At 38.6% G+C, this 18,695-nt stretch overlaps 1 protein-coding gene across 2 annotated transcripts in view; it reads left to right on the top strand.

The window, feature by feature from the left end:
• gabrr2a (gamma-aminobutyric acid type A receptor subunit rho2a) overlaps positions 1-17,335 on the top strand; it is a 50,698-nt gene extending 33,363 nt beyond the window's left edge. For both annotated transcript variants that reach the window (XM_040137838.1, XM_040137839.1), the window contains exons 5-9: positions 1,113-1,195; positions 6,528-6,668; positions 8,978-9,130; positions 13,222-13,430; positions 17,000-17,335. In XM_040137838.1, coding sequence (XP_039993772.1) covers positions 1,113-1,195; positions 6,528-6,668; positions 8,978-9,130; positions 13,222-13,430; positions 17,000-17,335 — 922 coding nt within the window. The remainder of the gene's footprint in view (positions 1-1,112; positions 1,196-6,527; positions 6,669-8,977; positions 9,131-13,221; positions 13,431-16,999) is intronic.
• Positions 17,336-18,695: the final 1,360 nt, after the last annotated feature.

Raw genomic sequence — 18,695 nt, forward strand, 5'->3', positions numbered from 1 at the left:
ATGTCAGAAGTTTAGAGGAGAAATGTCTCTTTGGTATAACTGCTATCAGCTCATAGACATCTGAAACATGACAAGGAGCCAAAACTACATATCACTTTTTTTAGAAGGGGTAACAAGCCTAAAAGATTGGAAACCACTGGTTCAATCTTTAACAATGCCTTTTTAACCTTGTCTTTTTATTTTATATAAAATCTTGAAAAATCAAATGTAGTTGTTAGGTAAATGTAATGGAGTAAAAAGTACAGTATTTCTTTCTGAAAATGGGGTAGAAGTCTAAAGTAGTAGCTAATTGAAATAGAGAAAGTACAAGTACCTACCTAAATTGTACTGAAGTACAGTACTTGAATAAAGGTACTTATTTACTTTCCACCACTGGAGGATGTAATCACCAAAGTAATTGCTGAGATCTGTGACGATAGGGACATAATTACAGCAAAGTCCTTCAAGACAAAAAACACAAGCAGTCGTACCATTAGAAAGTTTATCCAGATGATCTAAACCACTTTCATTAGAGGTCAAACTGAATGTAAGCGCACCTGAAATGTTGCTAATAATCCCGCATTGTATAGGAAATCTGTATATGCACAACTACAGTAAGTACAGTAGATCAAAGACAAACCAAATTATGATGGATGTTTGGCTAACTTGGCAGGTTGACAGCCTGTCTTAACTATGAAAATACCACCCTAGTTGTAATAAGCAGAATTGTCCTTTAAGGCATTACTTTATCCCTCATCCATGGTGCCAACCAAATGGTTTGGACCTGTGCTCACCCTGAGCTAAGTGTTCATTTGTTTAGTGGAACCACACTATGCTTATCATACCAAATGACAGGAATCATTTCATTCACCATTGGAAGCCACCAAAACACCCCAGTCCTGATTAGTTTGTCATTTTGAGCCCAAATGAACAAAATACAAAAATGGCACAAAGTAAATCTTTGTATTTTGATTCAGGCCATGAAAAATAAGTGATGATATCCAAAACGTAACACTGGTATTCACTGTGTCACTCTGGAGGTCTTTTCCAGTCAGCAAAGTCATCTCAGTGAATGTGTGCAGCACCATGACTGTTCTCAGCATGTCTATGTTGTTGTCTCTATTGTTGAACAGAGTCACAGTGACAGCAGCCTGTAACATGGACTTCAGCCGCTTTCCTCTGGACTCTCAGACCTGCTCACTGGAGCTGGAGAGCTGTGAGTAAATGTTACACTTGTGGTTCTAAAAATAACAAGGTAGCCTTTCAAACTGCAGGCTGAACATTCATTCAAGGGAATATTTGTCAACCTGAGAATTAACTCTCTTTTCTGATTATATGTTCTACCCTTAGAAATCAAGAACACCTAAAGACACACTCGCACACATTGAGTGCCCTGAGTTACCACCATGTGTAGTGGAGGGGAGGCCACCTCCAAGCAGACACACAATGAGGCCAGAAAGCAACTGTCCATAAATGCTTTTTATTGGTAAAAAAAAAAAAAGTGAGTGAAAATTTCACAGTTAATCCAGCTAAAATGCTCACAAAAATAGCAACTGAATTAAAACCTGGAGGCAGCAGTGCTCACTCCATTCCCACCACACGCTGAGCAAAAGCACAGAGAAAAAACGATGCAAACGCACGCTGAAACAAACAGAAAAGAACACTGCAGAGAAGCCGTGGTGACGTTCCTAACTGTAAGTATTATCATATAATAATAATGATAATATAAATATTATATCAAAGTTTAACAACAGTCTTCATAAAAATGAAATAAATTTCAGACATACCTCTCAGGGTTAATTGTCTACCAAGAGCCAAACATCAACCTATCAGTGCTTCACTGCAAAATGCCAAACATCATTTGACCACCAAACAGGACCTCACTATGTCACATAGTGTTACCAGGGAGGGATGTGTCACCCTAGTTACACACACACAGATTGTCCTGACAGTCTGTCATATTTAAAAGAGGGCAAAATCCCTCCCATACTTAGGAGAGGTAAATACAGGTAAGGTCAATCTTCACTGAAATATATAGAAGCATATCCCTGACACACTTAGTATTGCAATTACTTTCACAAGCTTTCTGATAAACAACCACAAGCCAATTGCTTAGTACTAGGTACCAAAGGATAATTACAATTCAATACAATTTGGGACTGATCTACAGAGTTTGGGCCATCGTTTCTATCCATAAGAACAACTCTCTCCTCAAGGTATTCACTGAGATCTGGGAAAGTGTCGATGTCACTGAAAAGAAATCATAGGATTTGAGAACTACGAGCATTTAGACAATCACATCGGTCGCTGATGCCACTGTCCCAGTGTTGACATGTTTTATCACATTGGCTCCCCAGATTGGCACACAATTTTTCTGTATCTGATACAGCATATTCAGTGTGTGCAACAGGAATTCAGTGATATGTCTCAAATGATCCTGACGTACAACGTGTATAGCACTTTGTCATAACCGATAGCAATTATTGGCAAATTATGGTCCAGGTTGTGATAAACCAGAATTACCCTTGAATGAAGATGCAATGCGTGCATGCTGACAGCACCAATTTCACTTATTTTGACTCAGTGTTAGATCATGATGCATTACGACGGGTTAGCCAAAGGGGTCATCACTTTGACTGTATCAAATACTTTGAAAACAACAAACCATTTGCTGAATCGTAGACTTTTCTTGTGGCTAACAGTTTGGCTTGTCATACCAAGAAAACCACAGGTGTGTCTAATAATGGAAAAGGAATACTATGACATTTTAGAAAATACGTTTGCTTTGCTTTTTTGTTGAGAGTTAGGTGAGGATTGATCCCTATCTCATGTTTGTACAGTAAATATGAAGCTGGAGCCAGCAGCTGATTTAGCTGGTGTAGCTTTGCATACGGTGATAAGCATATTTCCGAAAAATGTCAAACTATTGCTTTAATGATACCGCTGCCAATAAAGGTGTGGTGTGGTGTGTCATTTGGTTTATAATAATGTTTATACTTGCAAATTACCAATAAAATATAATCAACTGATGATAATATAATCAAAATAATAACTATATTTATACAGAACATTTTAAAACAAAATTTATTGTTCAAAGGAAAAGCCTAATTTAAAAAAATCACCACCACAATTACATAAAATCCAGCCAATAAAAGTACAGTGATTAAATTACACTGATAAAAGGAGGTTTTTGGGTTTTTTTTTTAAAGGCAGGAACCAAGGCAGGCCCTGTACTATTTCCAGATCATTTGGCCTTGTCTTATCATCCTAGTGTATTTTGTCCTCAAATGTTGCATACTCCGAAATAAATTGAAGTTCGATCAAATTACCACAAAATAACAGTAAATAAAAATGTCATATGAGTTCCTACACCAGGTCTATTAATGTAAAGTAGTTCCGTGCCTCAAAAAGATGTGCTTCCTTTTTACTACTTTGGGTTGCTGTCAGGCACTATTAAGAAAAGACAGAGTGTTAAAGATAAAAGCTGTTAACTAAACCTGATCCAACTCCCAAGGTAAAGAACTGCTCACAGTAGTGGGGGGCTGGACTTTTAGAAAATGTATTTTCTAAAAGTCTTTAAAAGGGATTTTAAAGCAGAGATGAAGATGGCTCCAGGAAGTGCAGAAACGAGTTTATCACATTGTTTGTTTGTGACATCAGTTACATGTTCATATTTTCATCTAAAAAGATTCACTGTTACACCGTTAATCCTATTTTACAGCCTCAGTTTATTTAATTTCCAGTTGATGTGCACACCCCATATGGTATGACATCTGCATCAACATTGGACTAATCTTGGTAAACAACCATTTTTACTTGTCAATGAATCAGTCACAGTCTTAAGCCTTTCTTATGTTCTTATGTTCTAATGATAGAAATATCAATTATAGTACATATCCTCAAAAAATATTTTGACAAAATCATTAAGTTGTTTTTAATTACCAATTAAAGGGTAGGTGCAATCATGAAAAGACCAAAACCAACAATGTCTTAATCCATCTTTCAATACTTTCTGACCTCCCTTCCCTGTCTAAGATTGGATTCCAATTGCCAAGTAATGATCAGCTTCTCATTCATAGCCAGCGCTTGGTTTTGTCGGTTAAAATGACCAATGTCACCAGCAATAGATTATGTCAGCTGTAGCTAATTAATGTTAATTCTGTAACAGTTGCTCGGAAACCTTGGTCTGTTGGTTAATGTGCTCTCTCCAAGCTGCTGACTAGACTCTGCCAAAGATTGTTTTTGAGTGAAAAGACACATCACTCTGTAACAGAATGGAGACTCTGGTCTATGAATGAAATGAAATATGCAGCACTTTCTTTTTCTGCAGATCAAATCCATATTTTGAGCCCATTAACCTCATAGTTGTGAATCAGAGGCTCCATAGTTTGGATAAAGTAGTTGTGAAAAATGAGGTGTAAAAGTCCTTATGTTGCCACTGTAATTTTTTTATGTCAAAATAATCAATATCGGTCACCAATCAACATTTTATATCTTCTGCTCATCAACTCATTTTCAGGTTGGAGCTACATGTTATGAAAATTAATTAGGCTAGCTTAATCAGTGCTAATGCTGATTAATTTAGTTTCTACCTCTACAAACTGTATTATTTCTGGTTTCTGCCCCAGCGATAGTTGATCACAGATCTAAACTGAATCTTTGAGTTGTACAGTCAGTTGAATTTATGGCCCTGAATTTTAAGCAGTGAATTTAGACAAAGTTATTGGCACCTTTCACTAATATTTGGTCATAGAACCATTTGCATCAATGGCAGCCTCTGAACGTTTCTTGTATCCTTCTAGAAGCTTCTCTCACCTGTCTGCTGGGAGTTTCTGTCACTCTTCCACTGCTATGGGGCGTTCAAGCTCTTTTAAGTTTGCAGGAGTCTTTTCGTCAATGGCAGATTTCAACTCTCTCCAAAGGTTTTCAATGGGATTTAGATTAGGACTCATTACTGGCCAGTTTAAAACAGTCCATTTCCTCTTTTGTGCTGCTGGATGTGTGATTTTGATCGTCGTCCTGCTGAAAGACCCAAGACCTTCACCTCAAACCTGGTTTTCTGACACTGGGTAACACATTCTGTTCTAAAATGCCTTGGTAATCTTCTCATTTCAGTGTCTCCAGTACCAGAGGCAGCAAAGCAGCCCCACAATATGATAGAACCTCCACCATGTTTTACTGTAGGTAGGCTGTTCTTCTCCTAATGGGCTTCAGCTGGTCAACTATAAACAAACTGATGAGCTTCACTCCCAAAGAGCTCTACTTTAGTTTCATCTGTCCATAGAATATTATCCCAGAAAGACTGTGGGTTATCTTTGAAAGCTTTTGCAAACATTAGCCTTTTTGTGTCTCTCTTTCAATAGTGGTGTCTCCTTGGCCTTCGCCCATGGAGACCTACTTGGTTTAGTGCGGGGTGTCTGGTACGGGCTGAAACCACCACTCCAGATTGCCCCAGGTCAGTCTGAAGCTCTTTAGATGTCTTGTGTGGTATTTTTTCCACAATACGCATCAACCTTCAGACTTCTCTCATTGAGTTTCTTCTTAGCACCATGTCCTGGAAGCATCTTAACAGTTTTATGACTGAATCTTCTTGATAACGAAACAAACTGTTGAAACAGGGATTTCCAGATCTTTGCTGATTGCCTTGTAGCCTTTGGAATTCTTCTTTTTTTTTGGAAATAGCATTGCTGATGCTCTCAGACAGTTCTCTGGTCTTCGCTATTGTGAAAAAGAAACTGAAAACAATCATCCCCTTTTTATGTAGTCAAACCATCAGTCATTGGTAATTCAGGTCATGTGAACACCGAAAATTAAGCACAGGTGAGTCTTATTTGTTTTTTATTTTGTTTGAGGAATTAATTAAAATTCATCGAAAGGTGCCAATAATTGTCTCGAGTGTACATTTAATGTCTGTATTTTTTAAATTCACTATATGAAAAAAATGTTGTTGTTTCAAATTTGTTTCTGGTGATATTCTAAATTCTGTGCTTAAAATTCAGGCATGCCAATAATTTCAACTGTAGTTATTTATAACTTTGGTTACTTGCAAAAGATGAAAGCTAAAGTTTATGAAATTCAATAAGAGATTGAAATGGATTCAGATTTGAAACAAAATGCTATCGACCCCCAACTGTAACCCTGTCTGTGGCTTTCAGCTCCAACCCATTCCTACTGAAGATGTATATCTTTATAAACAGTTCACAAATACAGTATATAGTTTCATTTTTTCTTCTGCCTCAGGCTGCTGCTCAGTTCACATCTATCAAAAACCGTTCCTTTTTTCTCACAGGAATGAAGTGCTCAGTCATGAGCTGCCTCAGTCATCAGCAACCTATGCTCACAGTCACCCATGAATAAAAAGCAGACACAACAAAAAGCAACTGTGAGCAATTGAAACACATTTTGTTTACATAATAATTTCGATTATGCCCCAAACTCATAATCTCATCTACTCTTATTTTGAAGTGTGATGAGAATCAGTGATGAGACATGACTGAATATGACTGAGTCCAAGATTTGATTTGATTGAACTGTGTGATGTTTTGCAGATGCCTACACAGATGAAGACCTGATGCTGTACTGGAAGAGCGGTGATGAGTCCCTCAGCACTGATGATCGCATCTCCTTATCACAGTTCCTCATCCAAAAGTTCCACACCACATCTCGCTTGGCCTTCTACAGCAGCACAGGTACACACGTTACTTAGGAGTAAATCATTTATAAATAATGTTACACATTGCTCTTATGTAAAACATCATGATATGAATGGCAATTATTTTGTCCAAATGAATCATGTGTACCATCATTTCTGCCTACAAGGATAGGCCTACAGTCACTGAACGTAAATACAGGGTAATGTTTCAAGCTGAAAACAGGAAAAGGCCATGAAACTTTCAGATTTGAATGACCCCATGACCTTTCCTCTGGCACAACCATCAGGACAAACCTGATATATTCAGCTCCACTGCCTGCAAGGATGTAAAGGGGCCCTCTTTAAGTGCTAAAACAGACAAACTGAATTTGAGGTTTTGTGCCACCTAAGTGGAAGAAAACGGCAAGGCTTTGATAGCTGCATTTTATTTAGGTGATCTAGTTGCAGGGGGCTGGTATTGTACATGCTGAATCACTGTCATGGCTTCTTGGGACACCTGATGGCCCCAAGCCATGTTGATGAAATTTGTTTCACCTGTGCTTTTTCTGCTATGACAGGTCAAAATATCTGCTGTCAGTAAAGTCAGTACATTCTACAATTAAACACTTACAAATGGTGGGAATATTATATTCTTATTCCAGTATTCTTTTAGACTCGGTATATTTTAATCTTATTACTTCTGGGCCAACAAAAATAAAAATAAATTTTAAAAAAAATCAATCTAAGTCAGTACTTCTCAATCAAGCCGCATTTAGAGAAAATAAATGTTATTGACCAGATGACTAAGGGTTATAGGGTAAGCAGTGTAGTCGAGGCTGGTGCATTAGTGTGATATGTAAGGAAAAACTGAAGAGCAGCTCTTCCTCAGGTGACTGAGAATGTCGAGAGGGATATTATAGTAGGGCTGCAGTGAATAAACCCCTCATTACAAAGATAATGAACATATGCAAGTTCAGTGGTGCAAAACCCACGGACACTGGTCTACAGAGAAGTGGAAAAAAAGTGATATGGTCACCATCTTAACAAGTGTGTGAGTGGATGTGTGGTGTACAACAAGAGAACGGTACAGGACTGAGTGCTGGACCCCTACACTGAGGGGATCTGGTGGCTCTGTTATGCTGTGGGGGGCATTTTACTGGCCTGGGTTGGGTCCACTTGTCCCCTTAGAGGGAAGGGTCACTGCAAATCAATACAAAGTTGTTTTGAGTGATCACCTTCATCCTATGATGAAACATTTCTATCCTGGTGGGGGTGGTCCCTTACAGGATGACAGTACCCCAATCCATAGGACACGAGGAGTCACTGAATGGTTTGATGAGTATGAAAATGATGTGGATCATAAGCTGTGGCCTTGGCAGTCACCAGATCTCAACCCAGTTGAACACCTATAGGAGATTTTGGACTGACATGTTAGACAGTGCTCTCCACCACCATCATCAGAACACTAAATGAGGGAACATTTTTTGGAAGAATGCTGTTCCATCCCTCCAGTAGAGATCATACCATTATTCCAAGTTCAGCAGCAGAAAACACCTTCTTTCCAGATGTGCAAAATGTGTGCATCAGAGCTTATTTAGCAAAATTTCATGCAAATCAGATTGACGCACTTGTGTCGGTTTGCATTTAATTGAATACCCAGCTACATAGAAAACCTTCATTGATGCAATTTTTTTTTTTATTTGATAAATTAGTAGATAAGTTTGCATTCACTTTAATTTCATTAACGGTTCAGTTACTACACAGAAATACTTAGATTTTCCGGCTAATGTAATCAAATTCAGTAATGTATTCAAGATTACCAGGGATTTAAAGGGAACTGACACATGCAATTGATGACATAATGTAAAGTAAGTGAGTAAATATTTATATACATAGCCTGTTTCTAAACAAAAGTTGTAAAGTGTTCAGCAATAAAAGCATTTAAAAGAAAATATGAAACAAATTAAAATGAAAAGAAACTCCCATGAGAGACTTTTAGTGACAGTATGAATACAACAATTAAAAAATATACCTGGGGGCTTTACCACTTAGTGCCTGATAGATAAAATCTACAAATTTCTATAGTGTTTGATATTATAGGTCATAGGTCACAGATTTTGATCCAGCATCTTTTAAGGTCTTAAGGACTTATCTGTTTTTCATCATTACCTCGATGGCATTAGTCAATACAATAAACACATACTATATTAATACTAAGGATTTTAAATACTCTGTGTATATTAATAAGCAACTTTCTTATATGTAGGAAAGGAAACCTCTTGACAAAGTTTTGTGTAACCAGTTTCTAAGTTGTTGAATCCTTGAGTGTTCCACCATGTGTGAGCTGCTCTCTTGCTGTGTTTGCAGGCTGGTACAATCGTCTCTACATCAACTTCACGTTGCGACGCCACATCTTCTTCTTCTTGCTGCAGACGTACTTTCCTGCCACGCTTATGGTGATGCTTTCATGGGTGTCGTTCTGGATCGACCGGCGGGCTGTGCCGGCCAGAGTTTCCCTGGGTAAGAAAGAAAAAAAAAAACAGCTCTTGTCAAATGTCCTTTGAAGAGATTGTGCGTGCCTGAGGAAAATCTGTCTGTGTGAAAGATGAAAGCTGGCTGTGACATGGCTCCACCAGTAGGGAAAACACACATGCATGTGTGAACACACAAACCTCCCACGCTCTACCACTCTGACTTTTCTTCTGAATTATTTTCTGTATTGAGGCCGTGGCAGTACTTGTCAAACAGGCTTCTGTTTTCCCCCTCGCTCCCCCCTCCCCATCCTCGTATGGCTCGTCTCATTGCTCTTATTAAATTCAGCTGTTAGGATGGAATGTTTTTACATAACCCTTTGAGGGGTTTTTTATGTCTCAACTACAAATTGTTTTGAAATTTACAAATGGGTTTTCTCTTCTCCTTTCTGCATTATATCATTTATAATTTTTATATCAATTGATTCAATAACTTAAAGCTGCATTTTGAATTTAAAAGCACACAACAACAAAAATATTTGCTCCTTACCTTCTATCTGTAAATGAATTCAAATTAAAACAACACCTCCACTGCTTTTATTCAGTCAATTGACATACTTAAGTGACAAGGTTGTTGAAATCAAGGTAGGATATAAGAGAAACCCAGTTTCCTCGGTGAAATATCTCCTGGAGAATTTTTTTTTTTGCATTGTATATACATAAGCAGGTTTCTATTTTTTTGTTTGTTTTTTTGTTTGGTTTTTTTGTATGTGCGCATGTGCAGGAAAAAGAAAGCAGAAAGGGAAAGTATCACAGTTACAGCAGTGCAGCAAAGAATAGAAAGATAGATCATGTTGGATCATTACATGTAGAAAAGCATTCTTGTATTGAAAATAATCCAATTCAAAGCAAATAAAACTATAGCTGAGAAAAGTAACCTCTATCAGTTCAGGATTTATTTCAGTTTCCTCTGCTGATCATTGTAAAATTCAGATACATTTGCACTGTATGGAAAAGTTGTGTTATCATGACAGTCTGTCATCTCACAGCACCATCAGCCCTCTGATACACACGCACGCACACAGAAAAAAAACTAGAGGAAGTAGTGTATTGAATGAATCCTACAGTTAAAATAAGTACGAAAGGTCTGCGGTAGAGGACAGAGCTAATCACTGACCTGTTGCATATGAACACTGATAAGGTAACATGTTGTCCTGTGTAACCCAGTTTCTCCAAGTAACCTGGTTATAGTAAATGTTAACCTAGTGAGTGTGGAAGTTCATTTTGGAATAAATAATAATTTTAGAATAAAAACACTTGATTTTGAACAAGAAAAATTCTTTTTTCAGTACCGCTTTCTTATAAAGGGTTTCTAAGCTGTAACTAAAGGCTTCATAGATCATTTATAAACCAGTAATATGAAAATCTTTGTGGTTGCCAGGTTGTGAAATATTTTTCTGTCAGGTGTTCATTTTCCTCCAATATGTCACTTGCATTGCTCTTTAAATCATCAGGAAAACCACTCCGCCAGACCATCTGACCCCTAACCCTCAGGAAGCGCTACTGAGCATCTCAAACAAAATGAATTTATTAGCAACTTTTCTTAGAAAATAAAAATCTATTACCTGTGATTAATGACATTATTGACATTTATAACTGCTGAATTGGTGAGTTATCAAAAAAATACAAGCAATAACCTTCATCACTGAGGATCTGAAAGAAGAGAAAAAGAAGTTTTTTTCACAACCAGGCATCATAGAAGTTGTGCTTATCAATGGTTTATAACTGGTGTGTGAAACATTAGAAAGTGTTTTATTGACCATCATTGAAGGCAGTAGTTGAAATTTTTAAGCCCTTTACAAAGGAAGACCTCTTTTGAAAAACGTATCCTTTTTCACCTGTTTTCTTCTTCTGCCATTTCTGTCAGTGTTTGCTACAATCATTGTATTCAGACATGCAGCCCTCTCAGTAATCCTTAGTGGACAGATTCAAGTTTCCCATACAGTATTAGTATATGGAAACTGTTCCATATCAAGCCAGTCAATTGCTTTTGTTCCTGGTTCATCTTTGAACCATGTGTCATGTCTCCATATCAAAAGTGATTGGGGTTCTGTAGGCAAGCATTTCTGTTGCTGAAGTTACAACTTCAGACTGAAAGAAAGACTGGAGCACACTGACTGATCACCTTTAAAGGAGAAACCTGGGGATATTATGTATTCTTAGAGTCAACAAATGCAATGTGCAGAGTACAACCAGAAATGAATCTTACTAACAAGTATTCTTAAATATCTTACTCCTCTGTGCCATAGAGATGCAATATGATCCTACACAACACGACTGATGTGTGTAACACTGTAGCCCGTAGCTATTAATTGCTCTATTGTTGCATTACCAGTGATTTGTTTTGGGTGTTGTTGGCAACAGAATTAGATAAAAAGTAAATGCAGTTGTATGCCTAAGAATTCTGGTTGAAGTTGCTACAGTTTGCCCCCAGCAGCAGCCATTATAATCTCCACTGAAGCATTTTATGACTTTTAGAGCTGTGTTTAAATGTTCACTCTGTCAACACAACACTTCTTAGAACACTAGGTACGACTTACAAGACAATTTAATCCAAGACAACCACACCACAAATGTCAGCCTCCAAAGTTTCCTTAGAAATGAATCAAAAACTCTCTTTTATAGTGCCAACAAAAAAGAACCAATGTAAGCACGGTTTTAGAGTTAAACATGGGTTAAATTAAAGCGTAAAAATTCATTCTTGACTCTAAAAACATCAATAAAACACATGGTCCACTTACTAGATTTTTCTGGAGCTTTCAACCACCTGTTATCACAGGACTTCAGATGAAGAGGAACTCTGTGAGACTGTGAAATCTCTGGAAAAAACTAGCGAGTGGACCTTAAAGTAAGGGTTGTTTTTTGATTGTTTGTTTTGCTTTATTTATTGTCCAAAACTGGGTTAATTTTGAGAATGAAAGTTGATTCTTAACCATGAAAACAGTAGCTGACAAATTCGTCAGCAGATGGAGTTTGCCAGTTTTCTTGGAACTGTAGCCGGTAGAGTTTGAAAGAAAGTCATTCAAGTGTATGGAAAAATGAAAATTTGAACATCTATAGTTCAATACCAAATGGGCATTTCCAACCACTGATGAAAATGTGATATTATTAAAAGCTCCAGAACAACTACTAAATGGACCTTGAGATTGTTTTATCAATTAGGCTTAATATGGCTGAAAAAACTAGCATAGCTGTTGTTTCAATGGCAATGTTTCAACATGCCACAGTTTTATTAAAGAACCGATTATTGAAACTGTGGTTATACTGTATGTAACCTAGATGTCTAAAAAGCATTTACTCTTCAACCCTAAACATATTTCAGTGGTGGAAAGTAACCAAATACTGTACTTAAATACAATTTTAAGATACTTGTAGTTTGCTTGAGTATTACCATTTTTTTCTACTACTATTTCTACTATTGAGATTCAGATTATTAAAGATAAAATATAATAAACAAATTATTTCTGATTTATTATTACAGATCAAGCTACCCAGTAGTATATAAAATACTTAAATTATCCCCACCTTTACCAGCTGCAATATTAAAGTGATTAATGCATCAATAATTACAATCCAATACATACATTATTCTGAAATGGGCCATTCTGCATAATGAGTACTTTTACTTTCTGTATTTGAAGTGAGTCTTTGATGCCAATAGTATTGTACTTTTATTCAAGTAAAATTTTGAATGATTGACATTTTACTTGAAACCATATTTCTACACTGTGGTATTACTAGTTTTCCTTAAGTAAAGCTTTGAGTACTTCTTCCACCTCTTACACCTTCTCACCTGCAGATCTTTGAAAGCATGCAGACGGGGAGTTTGACAGGACAGTATTTATAGCAGGGCTGTTGGACCACATTGCATCATGTTGTCTAAGTGATCATGTTTTTGACCCCACCCCCTATAGCTTTAGCTACCCAATACTGGGTCGGCTCTCTGACTCAGTGCAGCAGTAAGGCCATTATACTGTGTCTACACTATGAAAGTAAAAATAGAACAAACTCAGACTCAAACACATTTTTAACCTGCAGTTTAGTGTAGTTTAACTGCAATGTGGTGTATCTTATGTCCAGGCATCACCACAGTGCTGACCATGTCCACCATCATCACTGGTGTGAATGCGTCCATGCCCCGGGTGTCCTACATAAAGGCTGTGGACATCTACCTCTGGGTCAGTTTCGTCTTTGTCTTCTTGTCTGTGTTGGAGTATGCCGCCGTCAACTACCTGTCCACCGTCCAGGACCGCCGAGAGCGCAAGATGAGAGAGAGGGCACGATCTCAGGTTTGTTTCTTCTGCATTCTGTTTGGTGCTGTGAGAAAAATGGCAAACTGAGAGCACTGATTCATAGACACTTGACTCTTTTACACAGGTTAGTTTAAATCAATCAATCATTGTATTTGATTCCAAAGGGCAAATGGTTACACAGCAGTGAAAAAGGATGACAGAACAAAACTTATTGCACATAAACATGACATTTAAATAAACTGGAGAAATCAGTGAACCTATACAAAACAATGTACAAAATAAGACAAAGTATGAATTAAGAACATAAAATCATAGAATATCTAGAATTCTGATCTAGAATATGTCTATTGTATGTGCTCATCACCTTAATCGTCACAGAGTTTAGTTGAAAGATGGCATAGGGTATCAAACATTTTTGGCTAATGGGACTTTAGAAAGGGAATCAGAAGGTAGATCTGAACATTGGATGTAGAAAAAAGGTGTCACACAGAAATTATTTCAAATACTTATCACTGTTGAGGCACTGCTATGGGCTTCATTTCGTCAACTACAAACAAACTGATGAGCTTCATTCCCAAAGAACTCTACTTTGGTTCCATCTGTCCATAGAACGTTATCCAAGAAAGACTGTGTCTGCTTATCTTTGAAAGTTTTTGCAAACATTAGTCTTTCCTTTTTGTGCCTTTCTTTCAATCGTAATGTCTTTCTTGGTCTTCGCCCATGGAGCCCTACTTGGTTTAATGTGCGCGTATGGTACGGGCTGAAACCATCACTCCAGATAGCTCCAGGTCACCCTGAAGCTCTTTAGATGTCTTGTATGGTTTTTAGTTTTTTTTTCACAATCCACACCAACCTTCACAGACTTCTCTCATTGAGTTCCTTCTTAACACCACATCCTAGAAGCATCTTAACAGTTTTATGATGGTGAAACGTCTTGATAAAATTACAAACTGTTAAAACAGGGATTTCAAGATCTTTGGCAACTCCCTTGTCGGGGATAAGGGGTCCCGCTAACCAGTTCAACCAGTTTTTCAATTGGTTTGACTCACCAACACAGACCAAACCTCCATCTACCTCCTCTACTGTCCCCATTCCCACCTCAGCTACCCCCTCCTCTACATACCTCCCTGTGGCGCCACAAAACTGGGGCATGGCAGCCACTGCCCATCTCCTCCCACCAGCAATAAACATCCCCCAGCCCCTGGAAAACAACACCACCATCTTCCACTACCCTCCCTCCCCTTCACAACCCTCCCTCTAATCCTCCTTCCCTTCCTCCCCTCCTTCCATCTCCTCCAACCCCTATCCTCCCTCCTCATCTCCCTCCTCATTTCCCTCTCTGCCCACCACCTCACCCAAATGGACAATGGCATGACCCACAGGTACCTAAGTTTTGGAAGACATGCTGCATAGTCCCCATACCCAAAAAGAGGCGTCCCAGTGCTCTCAATGACTTGTAGACCCATTACAGGCTGGTTCTACAGCACATCAGGCCCCTGGTACGTGACTACCTGGACCCACTGCAGTTTGTGTACCAGGCTGACATTGGTATGGAGGATGCCATCATCTACCTGCTTCACAGAGCTTAAACACATCTGGAGAAGCAACAAACCACTCTGACTTCTGCTTCAACTCGGGAGCATGCCACTTACAGAAGTTCTCAGATGACTCCTCCATTGTCAGCTGTATCACAGATGACGGGGAGGAGCAATACAGAGGTTGAGTAGAAAACTTAAAAGGATGATGCGACAGCAACCATCTTCAACAGCAAAGCTTGAAAGCAAGGTGCTTGCTTGTAGATGTCTGGTGCAGAGGTTTTAGAGGGCATTTCCTCTGCAGGGCCTATGCTGCACTTGGCATCGCTGGAGAGAGGAAAGGAGAGCCATTCGTAACATCACAGAGGCTAGGGAGAGAGCCTCCGGAGGGCTATGCATCAAGAGGGCTTATTCATGGGCAACAGTTAGGACAAAACTTGGGTCTGATCAACCACAACTGGGGTCTGGACAAGGGTATATGATGTTCCAAAGACCCAAAACACCTGATGACCCCAGGTGATTCTGATGACCTAGCTCAACATGAGAAGATATTTCACTACAACATTTTCTTTTATGATTCAGAAATAATGTTGCAATTAAAACTGATAAAGTGGGTTGTTTCAGTTTTTCTTTATACATATGATTTTTTCTGATTTAATGCATAACAGTGAAAAGGTTCATTGCGCTAATTTGATTATCATCGTATGATTTTGGCTAAATCTGCCATATTGTAACATACCAACGTATTAATATCGCAAAAGTATTATTATTGGAAATCTGACCCTCATTTCCGGTATATTCCCTAGCCAACTGAATAAAATTGAAGAGTGTGTACGTACTTAAAAACTTTATGGCACACTAGAATATGAACTATCATGTGTGCAACATGACAGGACATTTTGTCCTGAGGGTGGCACTAGAGGAAAGGTCATGTAGTGTCCAAAATTGAAAGCATTCATCCTTTGGGGAGCATGAATGTGCTTAATCTGTTTCATGGCATCTTAGGACATTTTCAATACTAAATTAGTGGTTCCCAAACAGGAGGTAGGGACCCCTCTAAAGGGGATCAGTCAGATGGGTTGTGGTATCGGGAGATGATATTCCTATTACACAAAATGACCTATATTTTCATGCATTCATCTTTTACTGTACCTGATAATTTTACCTGTTCATGCCCCTAAAAATGATCCAAATAAAGGTGAAAAAATTTACTTGTTGATGTGGACAGAATGACACACAGTATGTAAACTGTTACAATGGTTTAAGAGGTCACAAGGTAAGGAAAGGTTGGGCGGGGCAACACTAACACTGGACTCCATCCTCTGGGATTATGGGCAGGTTTCATGGGAACCCAAAAACCCCCTAGTTTTTGAACATTTTTCAAGTAGAAAGGTTAGCCTAATGGTTTTGTTAAATGATAGGCCAGGTGGCCATTTCAGTTAAAAGAGATTATCCCTTAGGAACAATGACATGGCACTCTTGCCTGTAGTTGTTAAGAATTCTCGCTCTGAGTTGGAGCAACCAAAAGATCAACAAGCATTGCCATCCTTCGCCCCCACTGTTCTACAGGACAGGTCAGGGCGTCAGCAATAACAATACAGTTTGTATTCATATGTATTCATCTTCCACAGCAGTTTTCATGGAAATCCAGCTATCATTGTTTGAGATACCTTGTTATGGACAAAAGTGTTAGTCAAGAGGAAATGTTGACTGTATGGTGGTTCTAAATGAAGCCCAGGTCATGATAGTTAAATGGAATTATCCTCTAGGGATAATGGATATTCATACCAAATATCATAGTATGGTTGCCTATAGTTGATGAGAATTCTTGCTTTGGACTAAAGTACTGGAGCAACCAACAAAATAACAGGGATCCACGGTTAGATTTGCAGAGCAAAAACCACTATTTGCAAGGACTACAAAAGTCAACCATCTGCTAAGGGGATGCTGATGGGTTGTGAAGACTCTTAATATTTCAAGCACAGGATGCCTGATAATGTCCCTAATCTTTGTTGTATTTCCTTAAAATCCCATACATGATGTTTAAATTTCATAATTCTTCCCTGTCAGTCACTGCCTTGCACCTGTGGCATCTCCCAGACACGAACCATGACCATGTTAGATGGTACCTACAGCGAAGCAGACACCAACAGCCTGGCTGGCTACACTGAGGAGCCCATGGTCCCCGAAGAGGAACAGGAAGAGCTGCATGAGGTTCCAGAGAAACCTGAACACATGGTGGTCCATCTGTCAGTGAGCAGTGAATCAACTACTACCAAGAAGAAGAAGAGCTTGCGTGCCCTCAACATCATCCAGAACACACACGCCATTGACAAATACTCCCGGATGATTTTCCCTGGTTCGTACATCTTCTTCAACCTTATCTACTGGTCCGTCTACTGCTGAAAGATGCTCCTGAGCCAGGACTGAGGCATGAGACAATAACACAAAGACAGTACAAATGCTGTGTCAAAATGGGATATATCTGGACAAATTGTAAGAGTGATGTTGTACTGTATGTCTGGTGCTGGTAGATCATTAGGTTTAATGCCATGAACAGTAAAGAATCTGAAAGGATGAGTTCTGCAAAAGTTCAGGATGAAAACTGTCGGGCTGATCGGAGCACTTCTTTTTGACTTTTTCCTTCAAGCAGCAATTTGAATGTTCAGTAACGCTCTAAACTAAAACATAGAAAATAATGATTTAATAGTGTTTTTAAACTACTGATGCTAATTCTCTCAGTCTTTTTAAGCTTCGTCAACTGCTCTTGAAAAGTTCTGTGTCCTCGTTACTGCTGTTCCAGAGATGATGTTGGCTCAGTTTTTGTATTTGATATGTGAAGTTGATAGATAAGGATAAGGTACACTATGTGTGTGTTCATGCTGTGAGCTACTCAGCTAACAGATTTCTCTATTTACATTTGTTTTTGAGATCATCAAGCAGAAAATCACCATAATAATAAAGTTTTTAGACCCGATATCTATCAGTGATGACTAGAGATGGAGATTTACAAGATTTACCACTGCTATTATCAATTCTGCTTATCGGTCCAATTCTTTATCGATTCAGTGAATGATTTCTGATCAATTCTCTTTGTGGAAAAAAGTAGGCCTACACAGGTTTTCAGTACCAATGCAACTGTTTTATTATCTCTGAGTCTGAACACAGTTTAGAAACAGAGTAGGAAAAAGGCATGCATGTGTGCAAAAGCTCCATTGTTAATCCGCTGTTTTTATTTACAGTGTTTCCCATTGGATACGAATTTACTTGTGGTGGTGGGTGGCACGGCGCATAACCAATGTGCAGTTTAGAAGGAGAAGCCTCTAGTCCCCACTCAATTACTGCAGTGCACACAGCGCAGACAGGTGTGTTGTCAAAAATTAGTTAGTTTGAAAAGAGTGAAATTAGACGTTCTAATGTAAGATTTACCTAAGTTGATTTTATCTACCTGGGCGGGCGGCCCAAGTAGAGCCTATCTATGGGAAACGGGGATATAGGTTTTCTTATTCAAAGACAAAATCTGTTAGGGCTGCGTGTATGGCGCTAATGTTATTATAACAGGATATTTACCCTCGGTATCGGATGTGCTGCTGGGTTTGGAAGCAGTGGTACCCATGTGTAAGTGAGTGACAAATACATGGCAGTCTGGCAGAATTTAAGCCCATGTTGCACAGAAAGCTGGTGTTTCCACCCTTACTTGAAATAACCATTTTAAAGACATTACAACTAGCACTGTTGTCGTCTGTCTTCATGAAATGAAGCCATG

Source organism: Xiphias gladius, chromosome 10 (genome assembly GCF_016859285.1).
Source record: "Xiphias gladius isolate SHS-SW01 ecotype Sanya breed wild chromosome 10, ASM1685928v1, whole genome shotgun sequence".
Classification (NCBI taxonomy): Eukaryota; Metazoa; Chordata; class Actinopteri; order Istiophoriformes; family Xiphiidae; genus Xiphias; species Xiphias gladius.